Source organism: Callithrix jacchus, chromosome 13 (assembly GCF_049354715.1).
Source record: "Callithrix jacchus isolate 240 chromosome 13, calJac240_pri, whole genome shotgun sequence".
NCBI classification, from domain to species: Eukaryota; Metazoa; Chordata; class Mammalia; order Primates; family Cebidae; genus Callithrix; species Callithrix jacchus.
In genome coordinates, this window is record NC_133514.1 from 69269234 (window position 1) to 69291643 (window position 22410).

Sequence of the window (22410 nt, forward strand, 5' to 3'; positions counted from 1 at the left end):
CAGGGAGTTGTAAAGCAGGTTATCTCCATGATAATAAGAAAATTAATCAATATATCTGGGAGAGTTGACAAGTACAAGCAAGAGGATGAAGAGAAAGCAAGAGGCAGATTCAAAGAAAAATACTGAAATAACTCCTGAATAAAGTGGAGGAATAAATGATATTTACAACTGTATGACTCCAGATTTATATTTGCAGTCACCAAAAGTATATGTCTATATTATGCATTGACAAATTTATTACCACAATATTTTAAAATAGAAACAAAAAACCTGAAAACCCACAGGTTACATGTAAAAAACTTGATTCAAAAGTTACACTGAGAATTAATTACCTTTAATACTTTATCCATAAAAATAATTTCGAATTCCAGAGATGGCAAGGGACTGATTTGGTTTGCTAAAGAAATATGTCTGTTTTATAAACTCTACTACTTTCCATTGTAAAGAATGCTTTAAAAAGCATAAACTGGGCCAGGCACGGTGGCTCACGCCTATAATCCCAGCACTTTGGAAGGCTGAGGCAGGTGGATCACCCGAGGTCAGGAGTTAGAGACCAGCCTGACCAGTATGATGAAACCCCGTCTTTACTAAAAATAGCCGGGCGTGGTGGCATGCGCCTATAATCCCAGCTACTTGAAAGGCTGAGACAGGAGAATTGCTTGAACTCAATTGGCAGAGGTTGCAGTGAGCCAAGATCATGCCACTGCACTTTAGCCTGGGCAACAAGAGTAAGACTCTGTCTCAAAAAAAAAAAAAGGGTAAGCTGAAAAGCTTTGACACTTAAATGTTTTCTATCGTAGCCATTCAAATCCTGCCATAAAAACACTGACTTCAGAGAAAACTATCAAAAGAGAACAGTAAGTTTTCAAGCTTAAATGAATTCCATCAGTCTGTTATTTATTTATTAATATTAAATTATTAAAACTTTATTTCCATTAGAAATAAAGTTTTTTGAGTACAAATAAAGTTTTTTTTTTGACAACAAGCCTATGGATAAACAAAACAGAAATTTATCTTAGAATTCCTGACGTCTAACAAAACAGCATTTAACTATAATACAAAAATTAAGCTTTATTTCACCCTCTCTTACCAATGAAGATATATCTCTTAAGCCAATGAAGTTACCTAATTTAGCTGCATTACATCTGTTTTCATGCAAATGCAATAAAACCAGAACACTGAATTTACTCAAAGTATAAATACTAAGTAGAGACAAAATGAAAAGGCCATCTGGGAAGGGCAAGAAACTTCCTTCGTGGGAAAAAAAAATCCATGGAATATTTCTAAAGTCACATCTAAAATTTGGAAATCAGAACTTACCATTTTTAGAAAAATACCTGACTCCCCAATATCTGATTGAGTTTCAACACATATGTTGAGGGGGCAAGAGAATTTCAGTCTGACCATAGTTCTAAGATTTGCTATCACAGGTAGACAGAGATGCCCACAGCAACAGCAGAGCTTAAGTCAATGACTAAAAATAATAAGATATTACTAATGTGAAAAAGAGACCCTATTAGGAAAAGATGGAGTCAGTATTCTTAAGCAACTACTTCTTTCAATAGAGCTATATTTAAGATGGTTATAGTAGCCTTAGAGTGAAGATTAAAATAACAGGTCCTCATCATTCCCCACACCCTATCTAATAAGTAAATTTTAAAGTCTGATATCCAGGTTGTAGATATTATAAATGAGTATATATTAAGAAAATACAGCTATACTTCTCCCAAATTCTGCATGATTCACAGCTACAATAAATTCATCCGGATGGATATGCATATTGCTATGTTAACCAGGGAATGACAAAAATGTTTCCTTTATCCATTCTGAATAGATCTCATTTGTACTCAAAAAAAAAAAAAATCAATGTGTTTAAAAAAAAATGTTGGCCATTAGTTTTTAAAAATAAATTTGCTATTCAGATTATACACATATGTTTAATAATTACCCAATCATCAGTTTTCCAAGCACATACAAGGCTACTAGTTAAGCAGGACAAATAGATCTAAGAATTCATTTTTCTTCTTTTAAATGACTTCACACCTTATCTTTGGTCAATGAACCATCTCTGGTTTGTAGTTCTTTTTAAAAAGGTTACCAGTTTATCTAACAGCAACATTTTAAACCACCATTTTAATAGCAGACTAGGCTAAAACTGAATTTTCAAGTAGTAATTATTGGAAAAATAAGTACTAAATATTAAATACCCACTTCCACATTTTAAAACAATCATCACCACATTTTTTGGTGATAAAAATAAACTGTACAAAGCTTTACCATAGCCCTGCTGCTGTCCTGGGTAACCCTGCTGCCCTGGGTACTGCTGCTGCTGGGGTGGATATCCCTGTTGTGGAGGTGGTCCCTGGTATGCATCCTGCTGTTGGCCATACTGTGAATTTCCTAAAGGGTAATTGGAGAAGAAGAAAAAAACTGAGAAGTTTGCTTAATTAACTTTTTTCCCTCTAAGATGCATAGCCAACAACACAAGAACAAAATGAAATGCCATATTGATTTTTAGAAGTTAACAAAACAAAGAAAAAACTCAAACCAAACAGAAGGATATCGGTCAAACAAACTGCAGTTAAAGCCAATTTTGCAAGGTTGAACTGCAGCATTTTCAGCGTCTCTGCCATACGAGCATTACATTTACTGGAACATCACAGTCATAAGATCATGACTATGCTAAATAAAATAAAAAAGACAAAATTAAAGACAGCTACAAGAGCACACACTAGCTACACGAGATCAGCAAGCTGTTTCCTAAAGGCACTATACTTATATGTAAAATTATACATATGTAAACATACACGAGAAAAAAAAGTTGGACTGATGGATTTATGTTCAAATAGAAAATTTCCACCGAGGAAAAAATTATCTTTAATGTTTTAGTCTTTTTATTATTGTTAGAAATGGCAAGTCATGGTTATACATTTTAAATATTTGTAAGGAAATTATTTTGATTGTTTTGGGCTCCCTGTAACTTTCAAGACAGCCAGCAACTAATATTCTACAAGAGCTTTGCATGGGTAGAAGTTGTCTTATGCAAGAATTTTCATTCCTGTAGAAGGGGATATATGTGTATGTGTGTGAAGGTATATAGATACCTCCTTCGTAGTAATGTTGTGAGGAATCCTCATAAGGCCTATCGTAGCCTTGTTCAGGATACGACGGTTGCTGATAACCGTAATCATTATGACCTACATCAATTCGACAAGAGACAGGAAGAAACGTTAATGGCCACTGAGTGAAAACCCTAAAAATATTTAAACTTTCAGATAAAATTGAAAAAAAAGAAAAAGAAATGGAACATAAAAAATTATTTCAATTGCATTAGCCAAAGATTTACCAATGTGATTGTTTTCATATTGAGATAACGTGCAAATTGTTTTAAAGGCAAAAAGCAGTAGTTTTAGAAACATTACACTTATTGTCTTAAATCTGATAATCCTCATTGAGGGGAAAAAAAACCTTTATCTCCCATTAATTAAAAAAAAAAAAGAGAATAAAAGTATCTAGGTCTTTCACATGTAAATAACCTAAATTAAATTAGAATGAACAAAGGAGGCAATTATCCTATTTTGTCAAACACCTGTTCTGCTGGTCTCCAATTCCACAGCATATGCTAAAAACTGCAAAATTTAAAAGAGTTCTGTAAGTTTTTCCCATTATTTCACATTCTAACATTTACTTGCATAAAGTTAAGTATCTCAAAATATCTTCAGATGGAAAATTATGTATCTTAATACTGCCATTTTGGAAATTTTTAGAAAATATTTCAAGTATCATAAATATCCATCTTCATAAAATTAAAATTGTGTTGAGTATGAGAATATATCTTAAATTTTAAAGCACAATAAATTTTACCTGCGAGACAACTGGACTCTAATGAAAAATAATACTCTCACTCTTTAAGTTTCACTAAGAAAATGTAGGAAATAACCTTTTAGTTACCCAAAATCTGAACTCTATTTTACAAAAATGCCTAATTAAGAACATAGGAATAAAGTTACAAATAAACATTATACACGGTGCTCTAGTATTCTAATGTTCCCATGCCACCTCATAAATACCTACATCAAGGGTTGGCAAACTATGGCCTGCAGTCTTACTGTGGCCAGTGGCATGTTTTTGTAAATAAAGTTTTATTGGAATACAGTCATGCCCTTTCATTTCAGTAGAGTCCAAAGCTGCTTTCATGCTACAGTAAGAGTTCAGTAATTGAGACGAAGACCATATGACCCACAAAGACTAAAGTATTTATTATCTGGCCCTTTAAAGAAAAAGTTTGCCAATTCCTAATCTATATATTTATTGACATAAATATCCGGATATGAGAGAAAAGAGCCAGTGTTGTTTATAAAAATTGTCAACATAAATAGAATACTCTAAATGTCAGATATAAATCAATACACACCTATGCAAAAATGATACTCTTCAAAATTAAATCCACTAATAAAATGAATTAAAGTAACCTTAACGTTTTGCTATTTAAAAAATAAAAAACCTATATATTTTGAACAGAAAAATCATACTTATGACAATATAAACTGCACATTTCAAGAGATACCCAGGATCAAAACAACAATGTCAAGTTTAACTCTTTAACATATAATTAAAAATTAAAAAATAAAAGTCATTTATTTTCAGCAGACTTCTTAACACACATAATTTAACAAAGTAGATTTCACCTCTTTAAAATATGTAGTCTATTACAACCATACTAAAGCTTTTAATTAAAAAAACTTATGCCATTTATTTCGTTTTGTTTGTGAAAAGAAAAACAAAAAATAAATCAACATTCTGAATAATGCAGAGCAAGAAAATCTGAGAATAAAGTTTCCTAACCAGAATTATCCATACATATAATCACTATCACTAATAAACATTTATTGTATGTAATATTTAACAGGTGACTATTTGCTCTGTGTGTACAGTCAGAGCCTCTGTAGTAAAAACCAATATCCTTAAGTACAAATGTACCTTTATGCTTCATGTATTAACAAAAAATGACAGGTGAGATTTTTTTTCAAATATCCTAAACTGTATTTTCTTGCAAGCTTACATGGGCTGCTAGTCAATGGCTGTTAATACTGTAGCTTTAAGTTTCTTAATTTCTCTGTTCAGTAATTTATATTTATATCAAAGGAGCATATATATATATAAATAAATCTTTTGGCAACTCCTAACAACTCATCATTTTGCAATGTATTTTTGAATTATTTTTTTCTTCTACATTGTATCATAAAATTTTCAAGCATACAGAAAAACTGACAAAACCATACTGTGAAAACCTACTTGTATGCTTAGATTATTAGGGTTCAAATTTTCCTAAAGTAGAGTACATCTTACCAATTTTTCCACAAGCCACCCTCTACAAAAAAACAAAACAAAAAACCCTAACTAAAAATCTTACTTCCAAATGCCTTTCCCATTCTACTCAATCTCTATATGGCTCTATTATGGATATAATTTAGTGTCCCAAATTTTCCTGAAAGGCAAGCACTAATGTAAACCATAGTTTGTTGAGAAGTATGCAACATTAATTAAAATGATGAGACTTGGAAAAATAACTCAAGAAATATATTCTCTATGTACCTGTACAATAAATAAAATTCAACTAATGGGTAAACTTTATGGCATGTGAATTTTATCTTAAAGCTCTTATTTAAAAAAGAGGAAATCAATAAACATAAGCTTTGGCTGAAATCAAACAACCCTAAAAATATTATAAAAGGATCCTCTTTCATACAAGGATTCCAATGACAGATTGTGATTCCTGATGGTACTAATGGAATAGCTATAAAAAATATGCTTTGAATTAGATTATAAACTAATGCCATCATTGGTAGAGTACTGAAGTGTTTCTAAATTTAGAAGAAACAAATTGTTAGTTCCTTCATCCTCATTAAAATGTTTTATATAACTCTCTACATTAATATTCGACAGGGATAGAAAGTGGTAAAGTTAACATCAGGAGAGATTACCATCAGGGTAATATTGCTGGTTCATGCCTTCTGGAGGACCTTGTCCACCATGACTGTATTGGTCCCCATAATAGTCTTCCTGGCCTGAGTACTGCTGTGGTGGGCCTGAAAAACCACAACCAGTCAAGATATAAATAATGTTATCAAAGGTTTTCTAATTTGATACTATGAAAGATTATTTTCTCAGCTATAGATTCCCCTCTCATGATTTGGCATTTCAGATACTTTTAGCTATTCATATACATAGGCATACACATACACATACACATACACACACACACACACACACAGCAACTTCACATACCACATTTACTAAAATCAATGTTAAGATCATACATGCAATATCAAAAAACACCAACTCAGAAAAACAAATGTTAACTTCTTAAAAATAGGTCCAAATTGGTAGCAAATTAATTTCCTTTTTAGTCTGATGCTATAGTGCTTTTAAGTAAAATTGGGTTTATTCATGATCCTATATTTAATAACTTTGCAAAAACAAAACAGTATTTTCTCTTGTGAATTAATAAGCGTTTGATATAAAATTTTATGACATAAATTTTTCCCAGAAAATGATAAAAGAAAGCTGTGTATCGGGACTTCCTATCTACTTTGTGACCCCTTTGTACCTACTAGAACCCTACCTTTCATTAACAACAACAACAAAAAGGAACAAAAAGCCCTGACTTTGTCTAGATTAAAAGGTTATTAAAATGTAAAGCCTTTCAATTACATTAGGTAGCAAAGTCTCCAAATGAAATCTTACCCTGTTGAGGAGGTCTATAGGGAGGAATCTGTCTCTGACCCATCATATGATTGCCTTGGTTAACTTGACCCATCATTCCCATAGGTGGCTGCTGTCCTTGGTAATGCTGTCCGCCTCCCTGTGGCATACTGTATTGCTGAGAAGGAGGCTGCTGATGCATCATTGGACCTGAAACAAGACAAAACATTATATATATAATTTTTTGTATATAACTTTTACCTCTCAAGATACTTTTATTATCATATAGGCACCAAAATATGTAATTAAATACAGTAAAAACTGATTTCAAATAATAAAAACTAGTTTTTGAATTAAAACTCACATGCCTAAAATAATCTGCAAACAAAAGAAAATAACCAATCCATTATGACTAACTTGAAATCCACTGGAAGATGATTCTTTTTTTTTTTTTTGAGCCAGGCTGGAGTGCAGTGGCATGATCTCGGCTCACTACAACCTCTAGCACCCTGGTTCAAGCAATTCTGCCTCAGCCTCCCAAGTAGCTGGGACTACAGGCATGCGCAACCATGCTCAGCTAATTTTTCTATTTTTTTTAGTAGAGACAGGGTTTCACCATGTTGTCCAGGATGGTCTCGATCTCTTGACCTCCTGATTCTGCCTTAGTCTCCCAAAATGCTGGGATTATAGGCGTGAGCCACTGTGCCTGGTCTGGAAGATGATTCTTAGTCTTTTTAAACAAAATGGATACAATTAATGAACATCCTGAATGTATTTTCCATTACACACTATCTAGTATTTATCTATACCATCTTTCTTGAGAAGGTATCACCAGCATTATGCTACACTGAAAAATACACCAAAATTAACTACAAAAATCACACAGCAAATCAGTGCTCAAACCAAGGGATAGAAACCAAATCTCTAGACTTTTACTTTGTTCTCTTTTTCTATACTCACTCATTATATATAATGGTAGACAGGTAAACTATACAAACACTTAACAGAATTTCACTAGCTTTAATTTTAGGACAAAATCTTAAAGAGCAGAATTCTATCAGGAGAATTACGTAAGCTTTGATTTTAGGATAAAATCTGAGTCTTCTTTCCTTTTTGCAACTACAAGATTTATAACCTAAACAGATCTCCTTGAAATCAAAGGCTATAGTGCTTAATATGTTGAAAGGCACATACATTACATAAAGACTCTCACACCCCTAAAAATACCTAAACAGAGACATGCAACAAGCTGTAGGCTAAGAAATCTGAATTACAGTTTCCAAAGTGAGCAATACTGAGGTAGCCAAACTACCACTGCTATTGTACCACACTGGCAAATATATCACACAAAACAATTACCAATGGCCATAAAGTCCCACATTGCCATCTAACAATGTAAGCAGCTTCTTAGAGGTTTACTGGGCCTAGTTATGGTACAGGGAACTCATCAGTTTGCCAATATCAACATTACTGTCTCAAAAGTATGGATGAGTCCTTTCCCAATTTGCTGCTTATACGCTACATACTCCTCCTTGCGTTGACTTGGAGAAAACTTAAGTACAAGGGTGACATACTTGAGAGCCTAGAAAGATTTCACAGGCCAAACTGCTCAAATGAGCCAAAAGTTCACTATCCAATTACTTAAATAATTAAAACCAAAGCAAGTCCACCTCTTGAAACATATTACTGACTTAGAACGGCAGCAACGATGTAAGCAGAAAGACTTCACATTTCCAATCTGAAGAACTGTTTTATCTGAGGGAGTTCTTTATCAGAGCTGTTTTTCTCTTATTTGCCTTCTGTGCTTCGTTCTTTTTGCCCTTCTCTCCAATTTTATTATTATAAATGTGAATGTAAGCCTTTTAAAACTTTGGGACCTTAGTTTTCAACAAGGAGATACACTCTTAGTAGAAACAAAGTGGCTGGGTGAGAATAGAGGCAAAGAGAACTTATTATCAAATGTACCCTACACTGCCAATTACACGCTTTCACCATCATTTCCTATAAACTCCTAACAACTACCAGAGGTCAGAACCCTAATTCTCAATTTTTTAGCCAAGGAATCTAAAAATCAAGATTACACAGCTAATAGATATAAACTAAGAATAAGACAAACCTCAAATTTGATTTTGAAGCATATGTTTGCTCTATTTTTTATTGCATCTATTTAAAAATAAGCTGTAACAAATTCTGTAGGCCAGGAACGGTGTGACTCACACCTGTAATCCCAGCACTCTGGGAGGCCAAGGTGGGTGGATCACCTGAGGTCAGGAGTTTGAACCACCCTGACCAACATGGTAAAACCCCTTTTCTACTAAAAATACAAAAATTATCCAGGCATGATGGTGCATGCCTGTAATCCCAGCTATCTGGGAGGTTGAGGCAAGCGAATCACTTGAACCCAGGAGGCAGACGTTGTAGTGAGCTGAGATCACATCACTGCACTCCAGCATGGCTGGTAAGAGTAAAACTCTCTGGCTCAAAACGAAAACACCAAATTCTGTAGTTCAGAAGCAAATTTTGCAATAAAAAAGTTCCAAAACACTAACTAGTTTAAGAGCAGTTACAACTTTCAAATATATGTTGTATATACTAAACTATTAAACACTAACATTCATAATTTAATAGGTAACCTGACTGGACATTTACATAATTCATTTTCAGTAAATGAAGGTTTTGCATTTTCTTCTCCAACACTGTCTAAAGACCTCTTGTCTTAACAGAAGGTAACTATATAACTAAAACCTATAATCTCTATTAGAACCAAAATTAAAAAGAAAGCAGAACCACAATAGTCAAAAGAAAAAAAAATCCAAAAAGATACATAATAACAAAACATTAAACCTTGCTCTAAAGGAGAGCAAAGTAATTGTAGCTTAAGCCCTAGATAGGAAAGATCATGACATTTGTGCTTTATCTTTTGGGACTGTCAGCAGCTCCAATCCCAAAGAGCTCAATTACTACCCTTCTTTTACTCTGCCACTTCTCTCCCTCAAAGGATCCCAACATCATTCAGGATCAATCCTAAAACCAGAGAGAACGGAGTCAGCTAATACTACTAAACCACAGTACGATTTGCCATTTTCCTTGTAACCTTATCCATTAAAGAAAAAAAATATGACTTTATGACTTCAATTCTGATTGTTCAGGAAGTATACTATTTTCCTTTTTAGATGATGAAATATGCTACACTGGCAATGTATATTATCTCTTGAGATACTAAATGAAGGTAAGAGAAGTAAACTCCAAAGATTACCCTAAAATATGTTCTCAAAATTTGTACTGCAGAGTGAAATAGCATTATAAAATGGTCTTTTATAACCATTTTCTGCAAACAATGGATCACAGTACTACAGGCTTAAAGGTTATTCTTCAGCTTTTACATAAATCATTTTGATGTTAAGATGCACTGCAAAGTGTGATAATACATATGCAAAGACCCTATTGATGTTTTAATTACCTAGAATATATTTTTGCCAAGTGTTTTGCAAGGACATGTAACATATACTCATCATTACCACATTATATCTTCCCATTTTGAGTTCTATATTCTAAGAAATATTCTATGAAAACAACATTCTTATTTTAAACACATGTAAGGTCCTCCCAAATTACCATATTTTATATTACTGGAATTCTTTGCTCCAATGAGATGGTTAATACTTAATTTTATCTTAAGTCAGTGGTGGAAAAAAATTTTTTTTTTTTTTTAGTAAGTCAAGGATCAAATTTATTGAGTACCTATTATGGACAATACCTCAGGCTAGGAGCCATGGTGATACAGAGATATAATGAGCGCTGTCATGTCTGAATTAGGTAGACTGAAAAGAACAATTTTTAAAGACTCAACTATAAAGAGAACATTGTTTTAATCTGTTAAGAATTCTGAATGATACAATTTTATAAATATTCTATATACATAGAACATTCACACATATACACACGTATTTCACATCTTCAGATGTAAACCAATACAATAAAACTATAAAAATTGTATCATTAATCTAAGAAAATATTTTAAATAATATGGTTTAAAATTGTAGATAACACTTAATGAACACTTACTATAAGCCAGGCACTAAGCTAATAGCTTTACCTGTATTATTTATCTTCCCCAAAGTCCTATGAAACGGGTAGTATTATTATCTACTTCATTTCACAGACAACAACATTTAAGGCTCACAAACATCAAGGATCTTACCCAAAGCTGTACTGTTACGAAAGGCTCTAAAGTCACAAAGCTACTAAAGGGTCCAAAGCCCATGCTCTTATCCACTATGTGTACTTCCTCTCCAAATTCAAATCATACTTTTCCCATGCCACTATCCCCCATGAAAACAGTTCTGTATAATACACCTCTATCACCATAATATGAAAATCTTAAAATACAAGAAATTGCTTCACTCCACCTGTATTTTATAAGCTTAAGACGATGCAACTCCATAGATAATACCCTCCTCAGGCCTATTTTCCACATACATATTTCATCATGTATTACTCATGTTTTACTATTTGTTCCTTAACCATTTTATCTCAAACTAACCCATTTATAGCTCTTATTTGGAGGTATTGCTAATATTTATTTGCAAGAATCCCTGTATTCCAACAAACTCAATCAGCTTACTATATGCTTAAGTAGCCACATTTTAAATGAATAAAATTATTTACTTATCTATATTATATACCCGTCTACCTCAAGAATTTTAAGTAGTTAATAAGCTATTTAAATACAGTATCAAGGATGAAAGAAGAAAATGTAGAATGACTATTCCAACTCAGTAAGGTCACTGCAGCCAAGCACAAATTTAGCTGAGTTTCCCAGCAACCAATGAAAAAATGGAACCATGATTATACTTTTTCAATTTTTTTTTTTCTTGAGACAGTCTCCCTCTGTTACCCAGGCTGGAGTAACGTGGTACAATCTCAGCTCACTGCAACCTCCACCTCCCAGGTTCAAGCAATTCTCCTGCCTCAGCTTCCCAAGAAGCTGGGGCTAGAGGCACACACCACCACGTCCAGCTAATTTTTGTATTTTTAGTAGAGATGGCCTTTCACTATGTTGGCCAGGTTAATCTCAAACTCCTGACGTCAGGTGATCCACCCATCTCGCCCTCCCAAGGAGCTAGGATTACAGGTACAAGCCACCACACTGGACCAAGATTTTTCAAATTTAACATTATTTTAATAATCAGAAAAATTTACAGATTACTAAAATCAGAAAAATTTAGTAAATTTACTAAATTGGGATTTCCTATAGCTCCTCATCCTGGATGAGGGGAGTTCTGGGTCATGCAGGGGATAAGGGATCGAGATTAGAGACTGAGATCAATCACATGGACAAGCAGTCAATCAAATCTACATAATGCAGCCCCAATAAAAACCGTGAACACTGAGGTTCAGGGAAATTCCCCAGGTCAGCAACATACCCTGTGCATATCTTCACACATCCGTGAGAGCAGTGCAACATATTTTGACTGTTCAAGGAGAGGAAAATACAAACTTTGCATTTGTCCTCCACATTTGGTCTATGAGCAAATCCACTCTACCATCAAAATATACGGTAAATATCCCAAAACTCCTTCTGATTACCACCATAGCTATCATACTATTTAAAGCCACCATCATCTCTTACTTCAATACAACAAGAGCCTTTTAGTAGGTCTCCTATTTCACCCATGCCCAACTATAGCCTATTTTCTATACATCTGACAGCGGCTTTTTTTTTTTTAAGAACCATATATTCAGATCATGTTATTTCACTACTCAAAACTTTCCAGCAGTATATCTCCTTCCACAGAATAAAATCTAAAATCCATATGGACTATAGTACAAAGACTCTTAAGGCCTAGATTTCAACTATCTCTTGGATCTTATTTCTTATGACATCCCACCTTCACTCATTTCCTCAGCTCCAGTTTGACAGGTCTCCTTGCTACACCTTAAACACACCATGTATGCTCCAGTGCATACTTGCCATTCCATTTGCCTGTGTACCACTTTTTTCTAGTTATCTGCTTACTACCCTACAGTGGCATGTATCCTCATTTTTCTTTTTCCCCTTTGAATATTTCTCTTCATAACACTTAGCATTATCTGAATCTGAGTCTTTAAGATAAATGGGGAGCTTTTAACCTTATAACATTTATGTAGTTAGAAACTTAGTAGCATTTCTCAAAGTATCTATAAAACCTTACAGTCTTCCCTTTGCATAGTTATATCAGACCATTATCAATGACCATGAAAGCTGAAATCATGCAAAATGATCTTAATAATCAGTAGGAACAAAATAATTATTTAATTCATCTTAATTGTAAACACTAAAAACATTGAGAATTGGCCAGGTACAGTGGCTCACAGCTGTAATCCCAGTGATTTGGGAGGCTGAGGTGGGCAAATCACTTGAGGTCAGGAGTTCAAGACCAGCCTGGCCAACACAGTAAAACCCCATCTCTACTAAAAATACAAAAACTTGCTGGACATGCTGGCATCTGCCTCTAAACCCTGCTATTTGGGAAGCTGAGGCAGGAGAATCAAAACACTTGAACCTGGGAGGTAGAGGTTGCAGTAAGCCAAGACTGCACCACTGCACTCCAGCCTGAGCAATAAAGCAAGTCATTTTGTCTCAAGAAAACAAAAACACTTTGTCTCAAGAAAACAAAAAAAGAAAAGAGACACTGAGAATTAAAGTGTTTCACTTCTCTGTAAAAATCCTATCAAGAGTAATTTGAAAAGCGGTTCCCATCTCCTAATGGTATATATGACGATTTAGAGTGAGTCTCTTTTCCACAGCTTAGCAAATTGTCATACTCCTTACTAAGTTTGGATCAGCATCCAACATTTTAACCTGTACTTTGAATGTTGTAAAGTATCTCCAAGAATTTCTTTAATGTGAAATATTTTGCCAGTCTTGCTTCCTCTGGGTCATCTTCATCCTTTTCATCACAACTACTTTTCTCATTTATATCAATGAGTTCTCCTTCATTAAGCACCTGCAGTGCATATTTAGATTCTCAAATGGCAGCAGTGTCAACATTCCCACGGTCATCAATTTCTTCAGTAACTCCATTTACAATAAATTTGGATTTCATTTCCAGCATTATCATTTTTCATTTTATTAGTGCATTTTTATCTTTATTGGCCAAGTCCCTCTTTAAATTATCCAGGTTTGTAAAATGTCATATAGGTTTACTGCTGGGAGCCAAGGAAGTAACACAACAAGAAGCTTTGCTGTATATGCATGAACTAACTGACAGATGCACAGTGACCAATCACTGACAAAATCTAAAAGTAACATCCATTACTTAATCATGACAGGCATCTGTTATTTATGTGGTGATCTGCAGACTTAAGAGATGGCAGCTAAGTTTGTACTTTATACAATTACTCTTAATGTACCATGGTAACTGAAATTTGAATTATTGTGTTGAGGGAACAGGTGTTATTTAACTTAACTGTGGTAACTGAAATTCATGCATACTGGAATCGCATACAGCAAGGCCTGCCTGTGGTTTCCACAGGATTCTGTTTCTTCATGCGTAAAATGATAATAATAGTACCTACTACACTTCAAGGATGTGAGAATTAAAGATATGCAAAGCATTTTGATATACTGCCTGGCACTAACCGGTACTCACTGAATATTAGCTCTTATTTTTGATAAGCAATATGCCAAAAATTGAAAGAAAAGAAGACGACTTCCATGGTAACATACTCATGTTAACTGAAATCAAATCAGTTTCTTTACTATAGAACTTCTCAGGCCTTTTAATATTCTAAAAAGCATGCTGAACCTTCCAAAGTATTTACAGTAATTAATCTATCAATACCATAATTTAGCAGATGTTGGGCCAAAGTTCTGATATAACTGGGAAATAATTACATTTTTTCATTAATATTACCATTTCAGAATCCTACCACTAAAACAATTTCAAAAAGTTAAATTTCTAACTCTTAAAACTAACAAAATCTTTTCACATGTGAAATTCATATAAGGTAACAGATAATCTATAAACAACTCCTTCAAACAACTCTATAAACAGAGAATCTATAACATGAACAGGCAATTCACAGAAAACATACAAACATGCAAATAGCAAATAAACATACAAAGTGATACAACTTCACCAATAATTGAAGAAATACAAATTGAGCTTATATTTTTCCCCTATACAGCAAAGATTAGGAAGATTGAATGTCACTAGGTATGCAGTAAAATAATCATTTTTATACACTGTAGAAATGTGAATGTGACCTCATTTAACCTTTTTTTTGAAAACAATTTGGCAATGTTTCTTAAATGTTTTCAGCATTCATAAATTTTATCTTAACACTTCTATTTCTAGAATTTACCCTACAAAAATTACTTTCTTTACTACAGCTTACTGTCTTGTACAAGAAATCAAAAACACAGATACAAAGACATTTGTTCCAGAAGAATCTGTAACAGTAAAAGACAAGAAACACCTATCAAAAGTGAATATGGCTTTGTTGTATTATAGTACATCCATATAAAGAACACTGCCATTTAAAAAATGAGATATATCTATCTATACCAATAGCAGAGGTACAAGAAAATAAACTACCACGTAAAAATACATATGAAAAAATAAATGCTAGACTTATCTCAAGAACCTTCTTTTGGTTTATCTCTTAATTGTATTGTATAGTAGTAAGATATTAAGAGAAAACACTCTCAGCTGTGATAATACATACTCTTTGCCCTTCATACTTACATAATGAATGCGAACAGTTTAGGTACTGAAAGAAAATGTCCTCCAACATTCATGTTAAGCCTCTGGATCAGTCTAACTGAAGCATACACTGACAGAAAGCATAGTGTTTTAAAGATATTGTCATTTGCCAGGTACGGTGGCTCACACCTGTAATCCCAGCACTTTGGGAGGCCAAGGCGGGTAGATCACTAGGTCAAGAGATCGAGATCATCCTGGCCAACATGGTGAAACCCTGTTTCTACTAAAACTACAAAAATTAGCTGGGCATGGTGGCATGCACCCATAGTCCCAGTTACTCGGGAGGCTGAGGCAGGAGAATCGCTTAAACCCAAGAAGCAGAGTTGCAGTGAGCTGAGATGGTGCCACTGCACTTCTACCTGGCAAGAAAGGGAGACTACATCTCATAGAGGAAGAAAAAGAAAAAAGATATTGTCATTTGCAACTTAGTCACATGAATCAACACTTTCTTTTTTTTCTTTTTTTTTTTTGAGATGGAGTTTCGCTCTTGTTACCCAGGCTGGAGTGCAATGGCGCAATCTCCGCTCACTGCAACCTCCGCCTCCTGGGTTCAGACGATTCTCCTGCCTCAGCCTCCAGAGTACTGGGATTACAGGCACATGCCACCATGCCCAGCTAATTTTTTGTATTTTTAGCAGAGATGGGGTTTCACCATGTTGACCAGGATGGTCTCGATCTCTTGACCTCATGATCCACCCGCCTCAGCCTCCCAAAGTGCTGGAATTACAGGTGTGGGCCACCGCGTCCGGCAAATCAACACTTTCTTAATACTATTAAAACAAAAACCAAAAATAAATTAGATGCTATGGCTAAAGTAAGAGAATAGCTGATAAATCAATCTCAAATTTTTTAGTGTTCACTTTTTTAAAAAAGCTTGATTATTCTCACCAACTGATTTTATAAAAATTATGCAAATGATTACCAAGTCAAGATTTGTACATGCATCATTTTACTTAATCGTACTTAGAGTAATTAAGTAATTTAGTCAAAGGTCCCACATACAGTAAGCTACAGTGCCAAGACAAATCCAAGTCTAAAGAATTACACACATGGAACTTACGAAATATAACTTTTTAACACAAACACTGCAATTTGTAAAATTCTTTATATTTGAATATATAATTATTAAAAATCTGTTAAATGTGGAAAGCTGTAACTGCTAATGCCTGGGAATAAAAAATACACACTTATCTGTCCAATATAACTGTTGGCCATCTTCAGAAGTCCTTTCTATATAACTTGCCTTTTCATACTCTACTGAATGTACTTCTTGCTTTATTAAATAAACATCTTTCAGACAGGAAATCATATAACACTTTTTACTGAAGAAATAAAAGAAAGAAATAAGATTTTATGTGCCCATCCTCAGACATTCTTCTAGGTACTTGGGATACAGAAGTGAACAAAACAGACACACTTCCTTCTTTTTAAATTCTAGTGGAGTTTATTGTTCCATATGTCAATAAGCTTATGTAGGAAGATGGTGGTTTACTTTGAACCACCCAAGTTGGAGTCACCCAAGCTGGTATGCAGTGACACCATCAAAGCTTACTGTAGCTGTTAAGTCCTGTGTTCAAGTGAACCTCCTGCCTCAGCCTCCTGAGTAACTGCAACTACAGGCACAAGCTACCACGTCCAGAATTTTTAAAATTCTTTTTGAAGAAATGGGAGTCTCGCCATCTTCCCCAGGCTGGTCTTCAACTCCTGGGGTCAAGTGATCCTCCCACTTCAGCCTCTCAAAGTGATGAGGTTACAAGCAAGAGCACCAGCACCCAGCCAGGTCTAACTCTTAAGGTTCAAAGTAATAAATCAATAAACTTTATCTGGATAACAGTGAAAATAACATGGAGAAGTATATGTTGGATTGACTATTAAGCAACATTTTGCCAATATTAACATAAAAATTGGGCTGGGCGCAATGACTCATGCCTATAATTCCAATACTTTGGGAGGCCAAGGCAGATGGCTAGCTTAAAGTAAGGAGTTTGAGACCAACCTGGTCAACATGGCAAAACGCCATCTCTACTAAAATACAAAAATTAGCTGGGTGTGGTAGCAGGTGCCTGTCATCCCAGATACTAGGAAGGCTAAAGCAGGAGAACTGCTTAAACCCAGGAGGTGCAGGTTGCAGTGAGCCAAGATCACACAACTGCATTCCAGCCTGGGTGACAGAGTGACACTCCATCTAAAAAAAAAAAAAAAAATCGTGCTTCACCTAGAAGCAATGGACCCTCTAAGAGAGCACAGAGAAAAACATTCTGGAATAATACTAGCTTAGTTGCTGAATTAAAACAAACAAAAATAAATAATAAACAGAAAAATCTTTAATGTAAAGTATGCAGCTTATTTTTATAAAAGCTAAGAAAATGTTTTATAGTGAAATGAATATTAAAACTTCATTAACAAAACTCTTAAATAATCCTCTAGTATCTAGTAAAAAAAAAACTTCATTAATAAAACTCATCATGGATAATGTATTTACTCAAAGATAACATATAATTAAAATGCTTTTAAGAAGAAATTCATATGATTAAAAAAGTACAAGCTGCCAGAACACAGTATAACTTTCTTTTTTGGAAACTGTACTCTACTTTTGTGTTCTTTTGACTCTGAAATACCAAAATTTTGATGAAGATTTTTATTTGTCCTAAAGAGATTTTTTAAAACAATGAAAATTTCCTCAATGATTTACACCATATTTTCTTTTTGAAAATTGTCTTTTATTTCTTCAGATTTAATACCTGGTCATTTTTGTATAGTCTATTTTCTATTATGAAATTCATAAACTGACCAGGTGCAATGGCTCACGCCTCTAATCCCAGGACACTGGGAGGACAAGGCAGGTGATCACTTAAGCAGGCATTCAAGACCAGCCTGGGCAACAGATGGAGACATTGTTTCTATTCTTTCAACAAAATACAAAAAATAAAAATAAAAAACAAGAAATTTATAAACGACGAGAACAAGGCAAAAAAGTGATATAACTAATGTACTACAGTAAAAGGAAGAGCTACACATTCTTACAAAATATGACATTTTTATAAGTTAAAGTTGGTCCCTAAGAACAAAAAATTTCTATAAACGCCTCAGTACTTTTCTCCAAAAAGTCAATATACAACACTGCTGCATGCATTAGCTTTTTTTCTTCTTCAAATCTTAATATGTCATGTCAAACCCTGCTCCAGCAACACTCATTTTTTTTTTTTTTGTGCACACCATACCTTTTCTTAACCACAAGTTTCTAAGAAGTGTGCCATCATTACTGGAGTTGCTGCCAGAATCATGAATTTTCCTGTTCTCTCTCCTGGTAACCAAACTGTATAGAGAAACACCTTAACTCCCTTTTGATCTAGCACTGACTGGATCTTGCTGTTGTATGGACTCTTAATTGACCTAATAAAAACAAAAAAATAATTCCACCATAGGCATTAAGTAACTTTGGGGGTAAAAAATGTTACAAGTGCCATTTGTGAAGCTACAATGTTGACAACTTTTTCTATTATCTCCTTTTGTTTTCAGTATATCTCACTGAAATTATTTTTAAAATCTGTATATTTTTAAATTCTATGACTTCATCATAAGGAATTATCAACAAATTAACATTAAATTCTTTTATCTGGGTACATTTTAGTGCTTTTTAATAATCAAAATCTAGAAAATTTTATTCCAAATACATTTAACTCTATCTTACAGTCTTAACCGTAAGACAGAATTACCATATTTTGTAACTAAAATAACGTTAAGCTGGAAATATGCCAAATGTTTTAACAGACAATTTACAGAACAGAGTGCCACTTACTGGCTTTTAGTTATTATTCACAGAATACTTAGAAACATAGCACAATTTCATTCTGAGATTGGTAATAAACTTTAATGGACTTATGCCATTCTAAGAGTAGTACAGCAGCACCCCACTGAACATTCTAATAGCAAATTATTTTAGAATTACCTTTTAATGCTAAAACATAGCATCAGAAAACATCCATATAAATCAAGGGAAGTTCATATAAATTAATACATCATTTAAACTGTAAGGCAGGTATTTATTTTCTCAACTTTCTAGCTCTAAACCAAATGTTTGGTTCTTCACTGATCAGCTTTAAAAAACAATTCTCAACAACACAGAACCTCAAATAAACTGTTCAAAAGACATAAAAATAAATAAGCTTAAAAAGCTAAATTGAGCAATTTAATTCATACATATAAAAAAAGATTTAAACTAGTTTCAAACTCAACATTCCATTTTTCTGGGCATGGCTGTCCCTCATTTTAAACTTATACTTTTATGAATCAGCTAAGAACCTGATAATCATTTTACTTTCAAAGGCCAATATAGTACTCTAGTCAAGAAGGACATAAAGCTTAGTTACCTTGGTTTGGCTGCATATTCATATTTGGTCTGGGACCATAGTTCCCCATTGGTTGCCCTTGACTCATTGTCATCTGATTCTGTACTGGCATGCTCTGTGATGATGACACGGAATGGTTGTAACCTCCCATGGATCCATGGCTACTTGAAGGCATATTCATGGAACTGTTTGTCATATTGAGTTGATTGGGTCCAGGTCCCTGCATAGGCATATGGTTAGGCCCTTTGAAGAAAAATGATCAGAAGCAAAATATGAAAATTAAATAGATGGTCCATACAAAGTACCTGGAAAGGGTATTTTTTTTTTTTTTGCATTATTATAGTAATACCAAACAAGAGTTAATCAGTAGCAAAGTAAATGGTTTATAGGAATGACAGTAAATACTGAGAGTATTCCCATTTTACAGATTAATAAACGAATGTTTTTGAAACGTCATGAACACTCTGAAAATGAAGGGAGGACTAGCTTCTTTAAAATACAGCAAAACATATCATAAGGTTGGAGTAATTAACTGTGAACACAGGCGGGGCGCAGTGGCTCACGCCTGGAATCCCAGCACTTTGGAGGCTAAGGCAAGTGGATCACAAGGCCATGAGTTCAAGACCAGCCTGGCCAAGATGGTGAAACCCCATCTCTACTAAAAATACAAAAGTTAGCCAGGTGTGGTGGCGGGTGCCTATAATCCCAGCTATTTGGGAGGCTGAGGCAGGAGAATCACTTGAACCTGGGAGGCGGAGGTTGCAGTGAGCCAAGATCGCGCCACTGCACTTCAGCCTGGGCAACAAGCAAGACTCTGTCTGAAAAAAAAAAAACCTGTGAACATAATGAATAGATTAACAGACTGAATGACTAGAACAGAGTCTAAAAACAGACCCAAATACATGGCTGAGTAACTAATAAGTATCAGTGAGCAATAGAAAACTAATTCAGTAAATGGTGTTGTGACAACTTGGGAGCCATTTGGAAAAAAAAAACAAGTTGGATCACTGCCTTACTTCTTCCACTAACTAATTCTAGATGAACAGAAAACTTAATCCATAAAAGAATTTCAAAAAGGAGAATTTTTAAAATAATAATGGAGGGACCTTCTTAAGCAGGCCAGAAAACCCAGAGCTATAAAACACTGAAAAATTACACTATATAAAGTTTAAAAATTTGCACATGACACGAAACTCAAAAATAATAAAAAGGTAAGTAAGAAAATATTATTTATAAGACATATCACAGACCAAATTAATTACTTAACATATGAAGTAAGTAAAACACCACCACCAGTAAAACAATGGGCAAAGGACATAATGAGGGAATGACTAGTTCACAGAAAAACTACAAAAAGGTTCATCAATACTAAAAGATTGATTGCTTCACTTAAAATAAGAAGGCAAATTAAAACTATGAGACCCAGCGTTCACCTTTCAGATTCTCAAAAATCAAGTTTAATCTAACTGTATTATGAAGAAAGAAGCACTTTTGTCCATTGTTAAAGGAATATAAATCTTACTTATATTCCGTGGGGAATCAAGCTTATGAAATCAAGGGTGGGATCAAGCTTAAGAGAGACAAACAACAATTCAAAGGAAGTAGTTGTCCCTCAATATCTGTAGGAGGCTGGTTCCAGAACCATCTACAGATTCCAAGATCCATAAATGCTCATGTCCCTGACATAAAATGGTAACAGTATTTCCATATAACTTATGTACATCCTCTCATTTACTTTAAATCCCTACATTGTATGTACTACCTAACATAATATAAATGCTATGTAAATAGTTGTTACACTGTACTAAGGAATTATGACCAAAAAAAGTATGTACATGTTCAGTACAGTTTTGTTTTTCCAAATATTTTCAATCCATGGATGCGAAATTCATAAATGCAGAAGTGATGGATATTACTATTTTTATACAAAGCAATTTGTCACTAACTATCAAATCTAAAAAATACATATACCTTTAACCCAGCAATTACAGTTCCAGAAATTTATGCTATAGATATACAAGTTTTTGTGTGCGTGTATACTGACACACACAAAATATATATATATGCACATATATATATTTTTACAGGCAAATTCATGGCAGTATAATTCACAATAACAAAAGACTAGAAGCCTATATTTCCACCATAAATGTTCAAATAAAGTTGTAAAACAGAACGTGACACAGAGACCAAAAAGAATAAGGTATCTATTTACATACAGAATAAAATAATGGTATCCAAGACAGATCTTTAAGAGAGAAAGAAGACACATAATACTATTTAATGAGTGCTATCCTTTGTATTTTTTTTAAAGAATAAGGGGGGAAAAAAGGTAATAGAAATGTAGTATCAAGGGGCTGATGAGCAAAAAAAAAAAAAAAAGAAAAAGGTAATATACATGGATTATTTTACAAAGAGAAAATATATCTTTTTTGAGACAGAGTTTCGCTCTTGCTGCCCAGGCTGGAGTGCAAAGGCATGATCCCGGTTTACTGTGACCTACACCTCCCGGGTTCAAGCAATTCTCCTGCCTCAGCCTCCCAAGTAGCTAGAATCCCAGTGTGCATCACCACACCCAGCTAATTTTGTATTTTTAGTAGAGATGG

General features: G+C 34.1%; 1 protein-coding gene across 12 annotated transcripts in view; it reads right to left on the reverse strand.

The window, feature by feature from the left end:
• SS18 (SS18 subunit of BAF chromatin remodeling complex) overlaps positions 1-22410 on the reverse strand; it is a 155410-nt gene that overhangs the window by 105550 nt on the left and 27450 nt on the right. For 8 of the 12 annotated variants that reach the window (XM_054244078.2, XM_054244077.2, XM_078347918.1 and 5 more), the window contains 5 exons: positions 19826-20047; positions 6748-6915; positions 5985-6089; positions 3105-3197; positions 2278-2400 (listed from right to left, as the gene is read on the reverse strand). In XM_054244078.2, the coding sequence (XP_054100053.1) occupies positions 2278-2400; positions 3105-3197; positions 5985-6089; positions 6748-6915; positions 19826-20047 (711 nt within the window). The remainder of the gene's footprint in view (positions 1-2277; positions 2401-3104; positions 3198-5984; positions 6090-6747; positions 6916-19825; positions 20048-22410) is intronic. The other 4 variants (XM_054244079.2, XM_078347915.1, XM_078347916.1 and 1 more) reach the window with 1 other exon arrangement.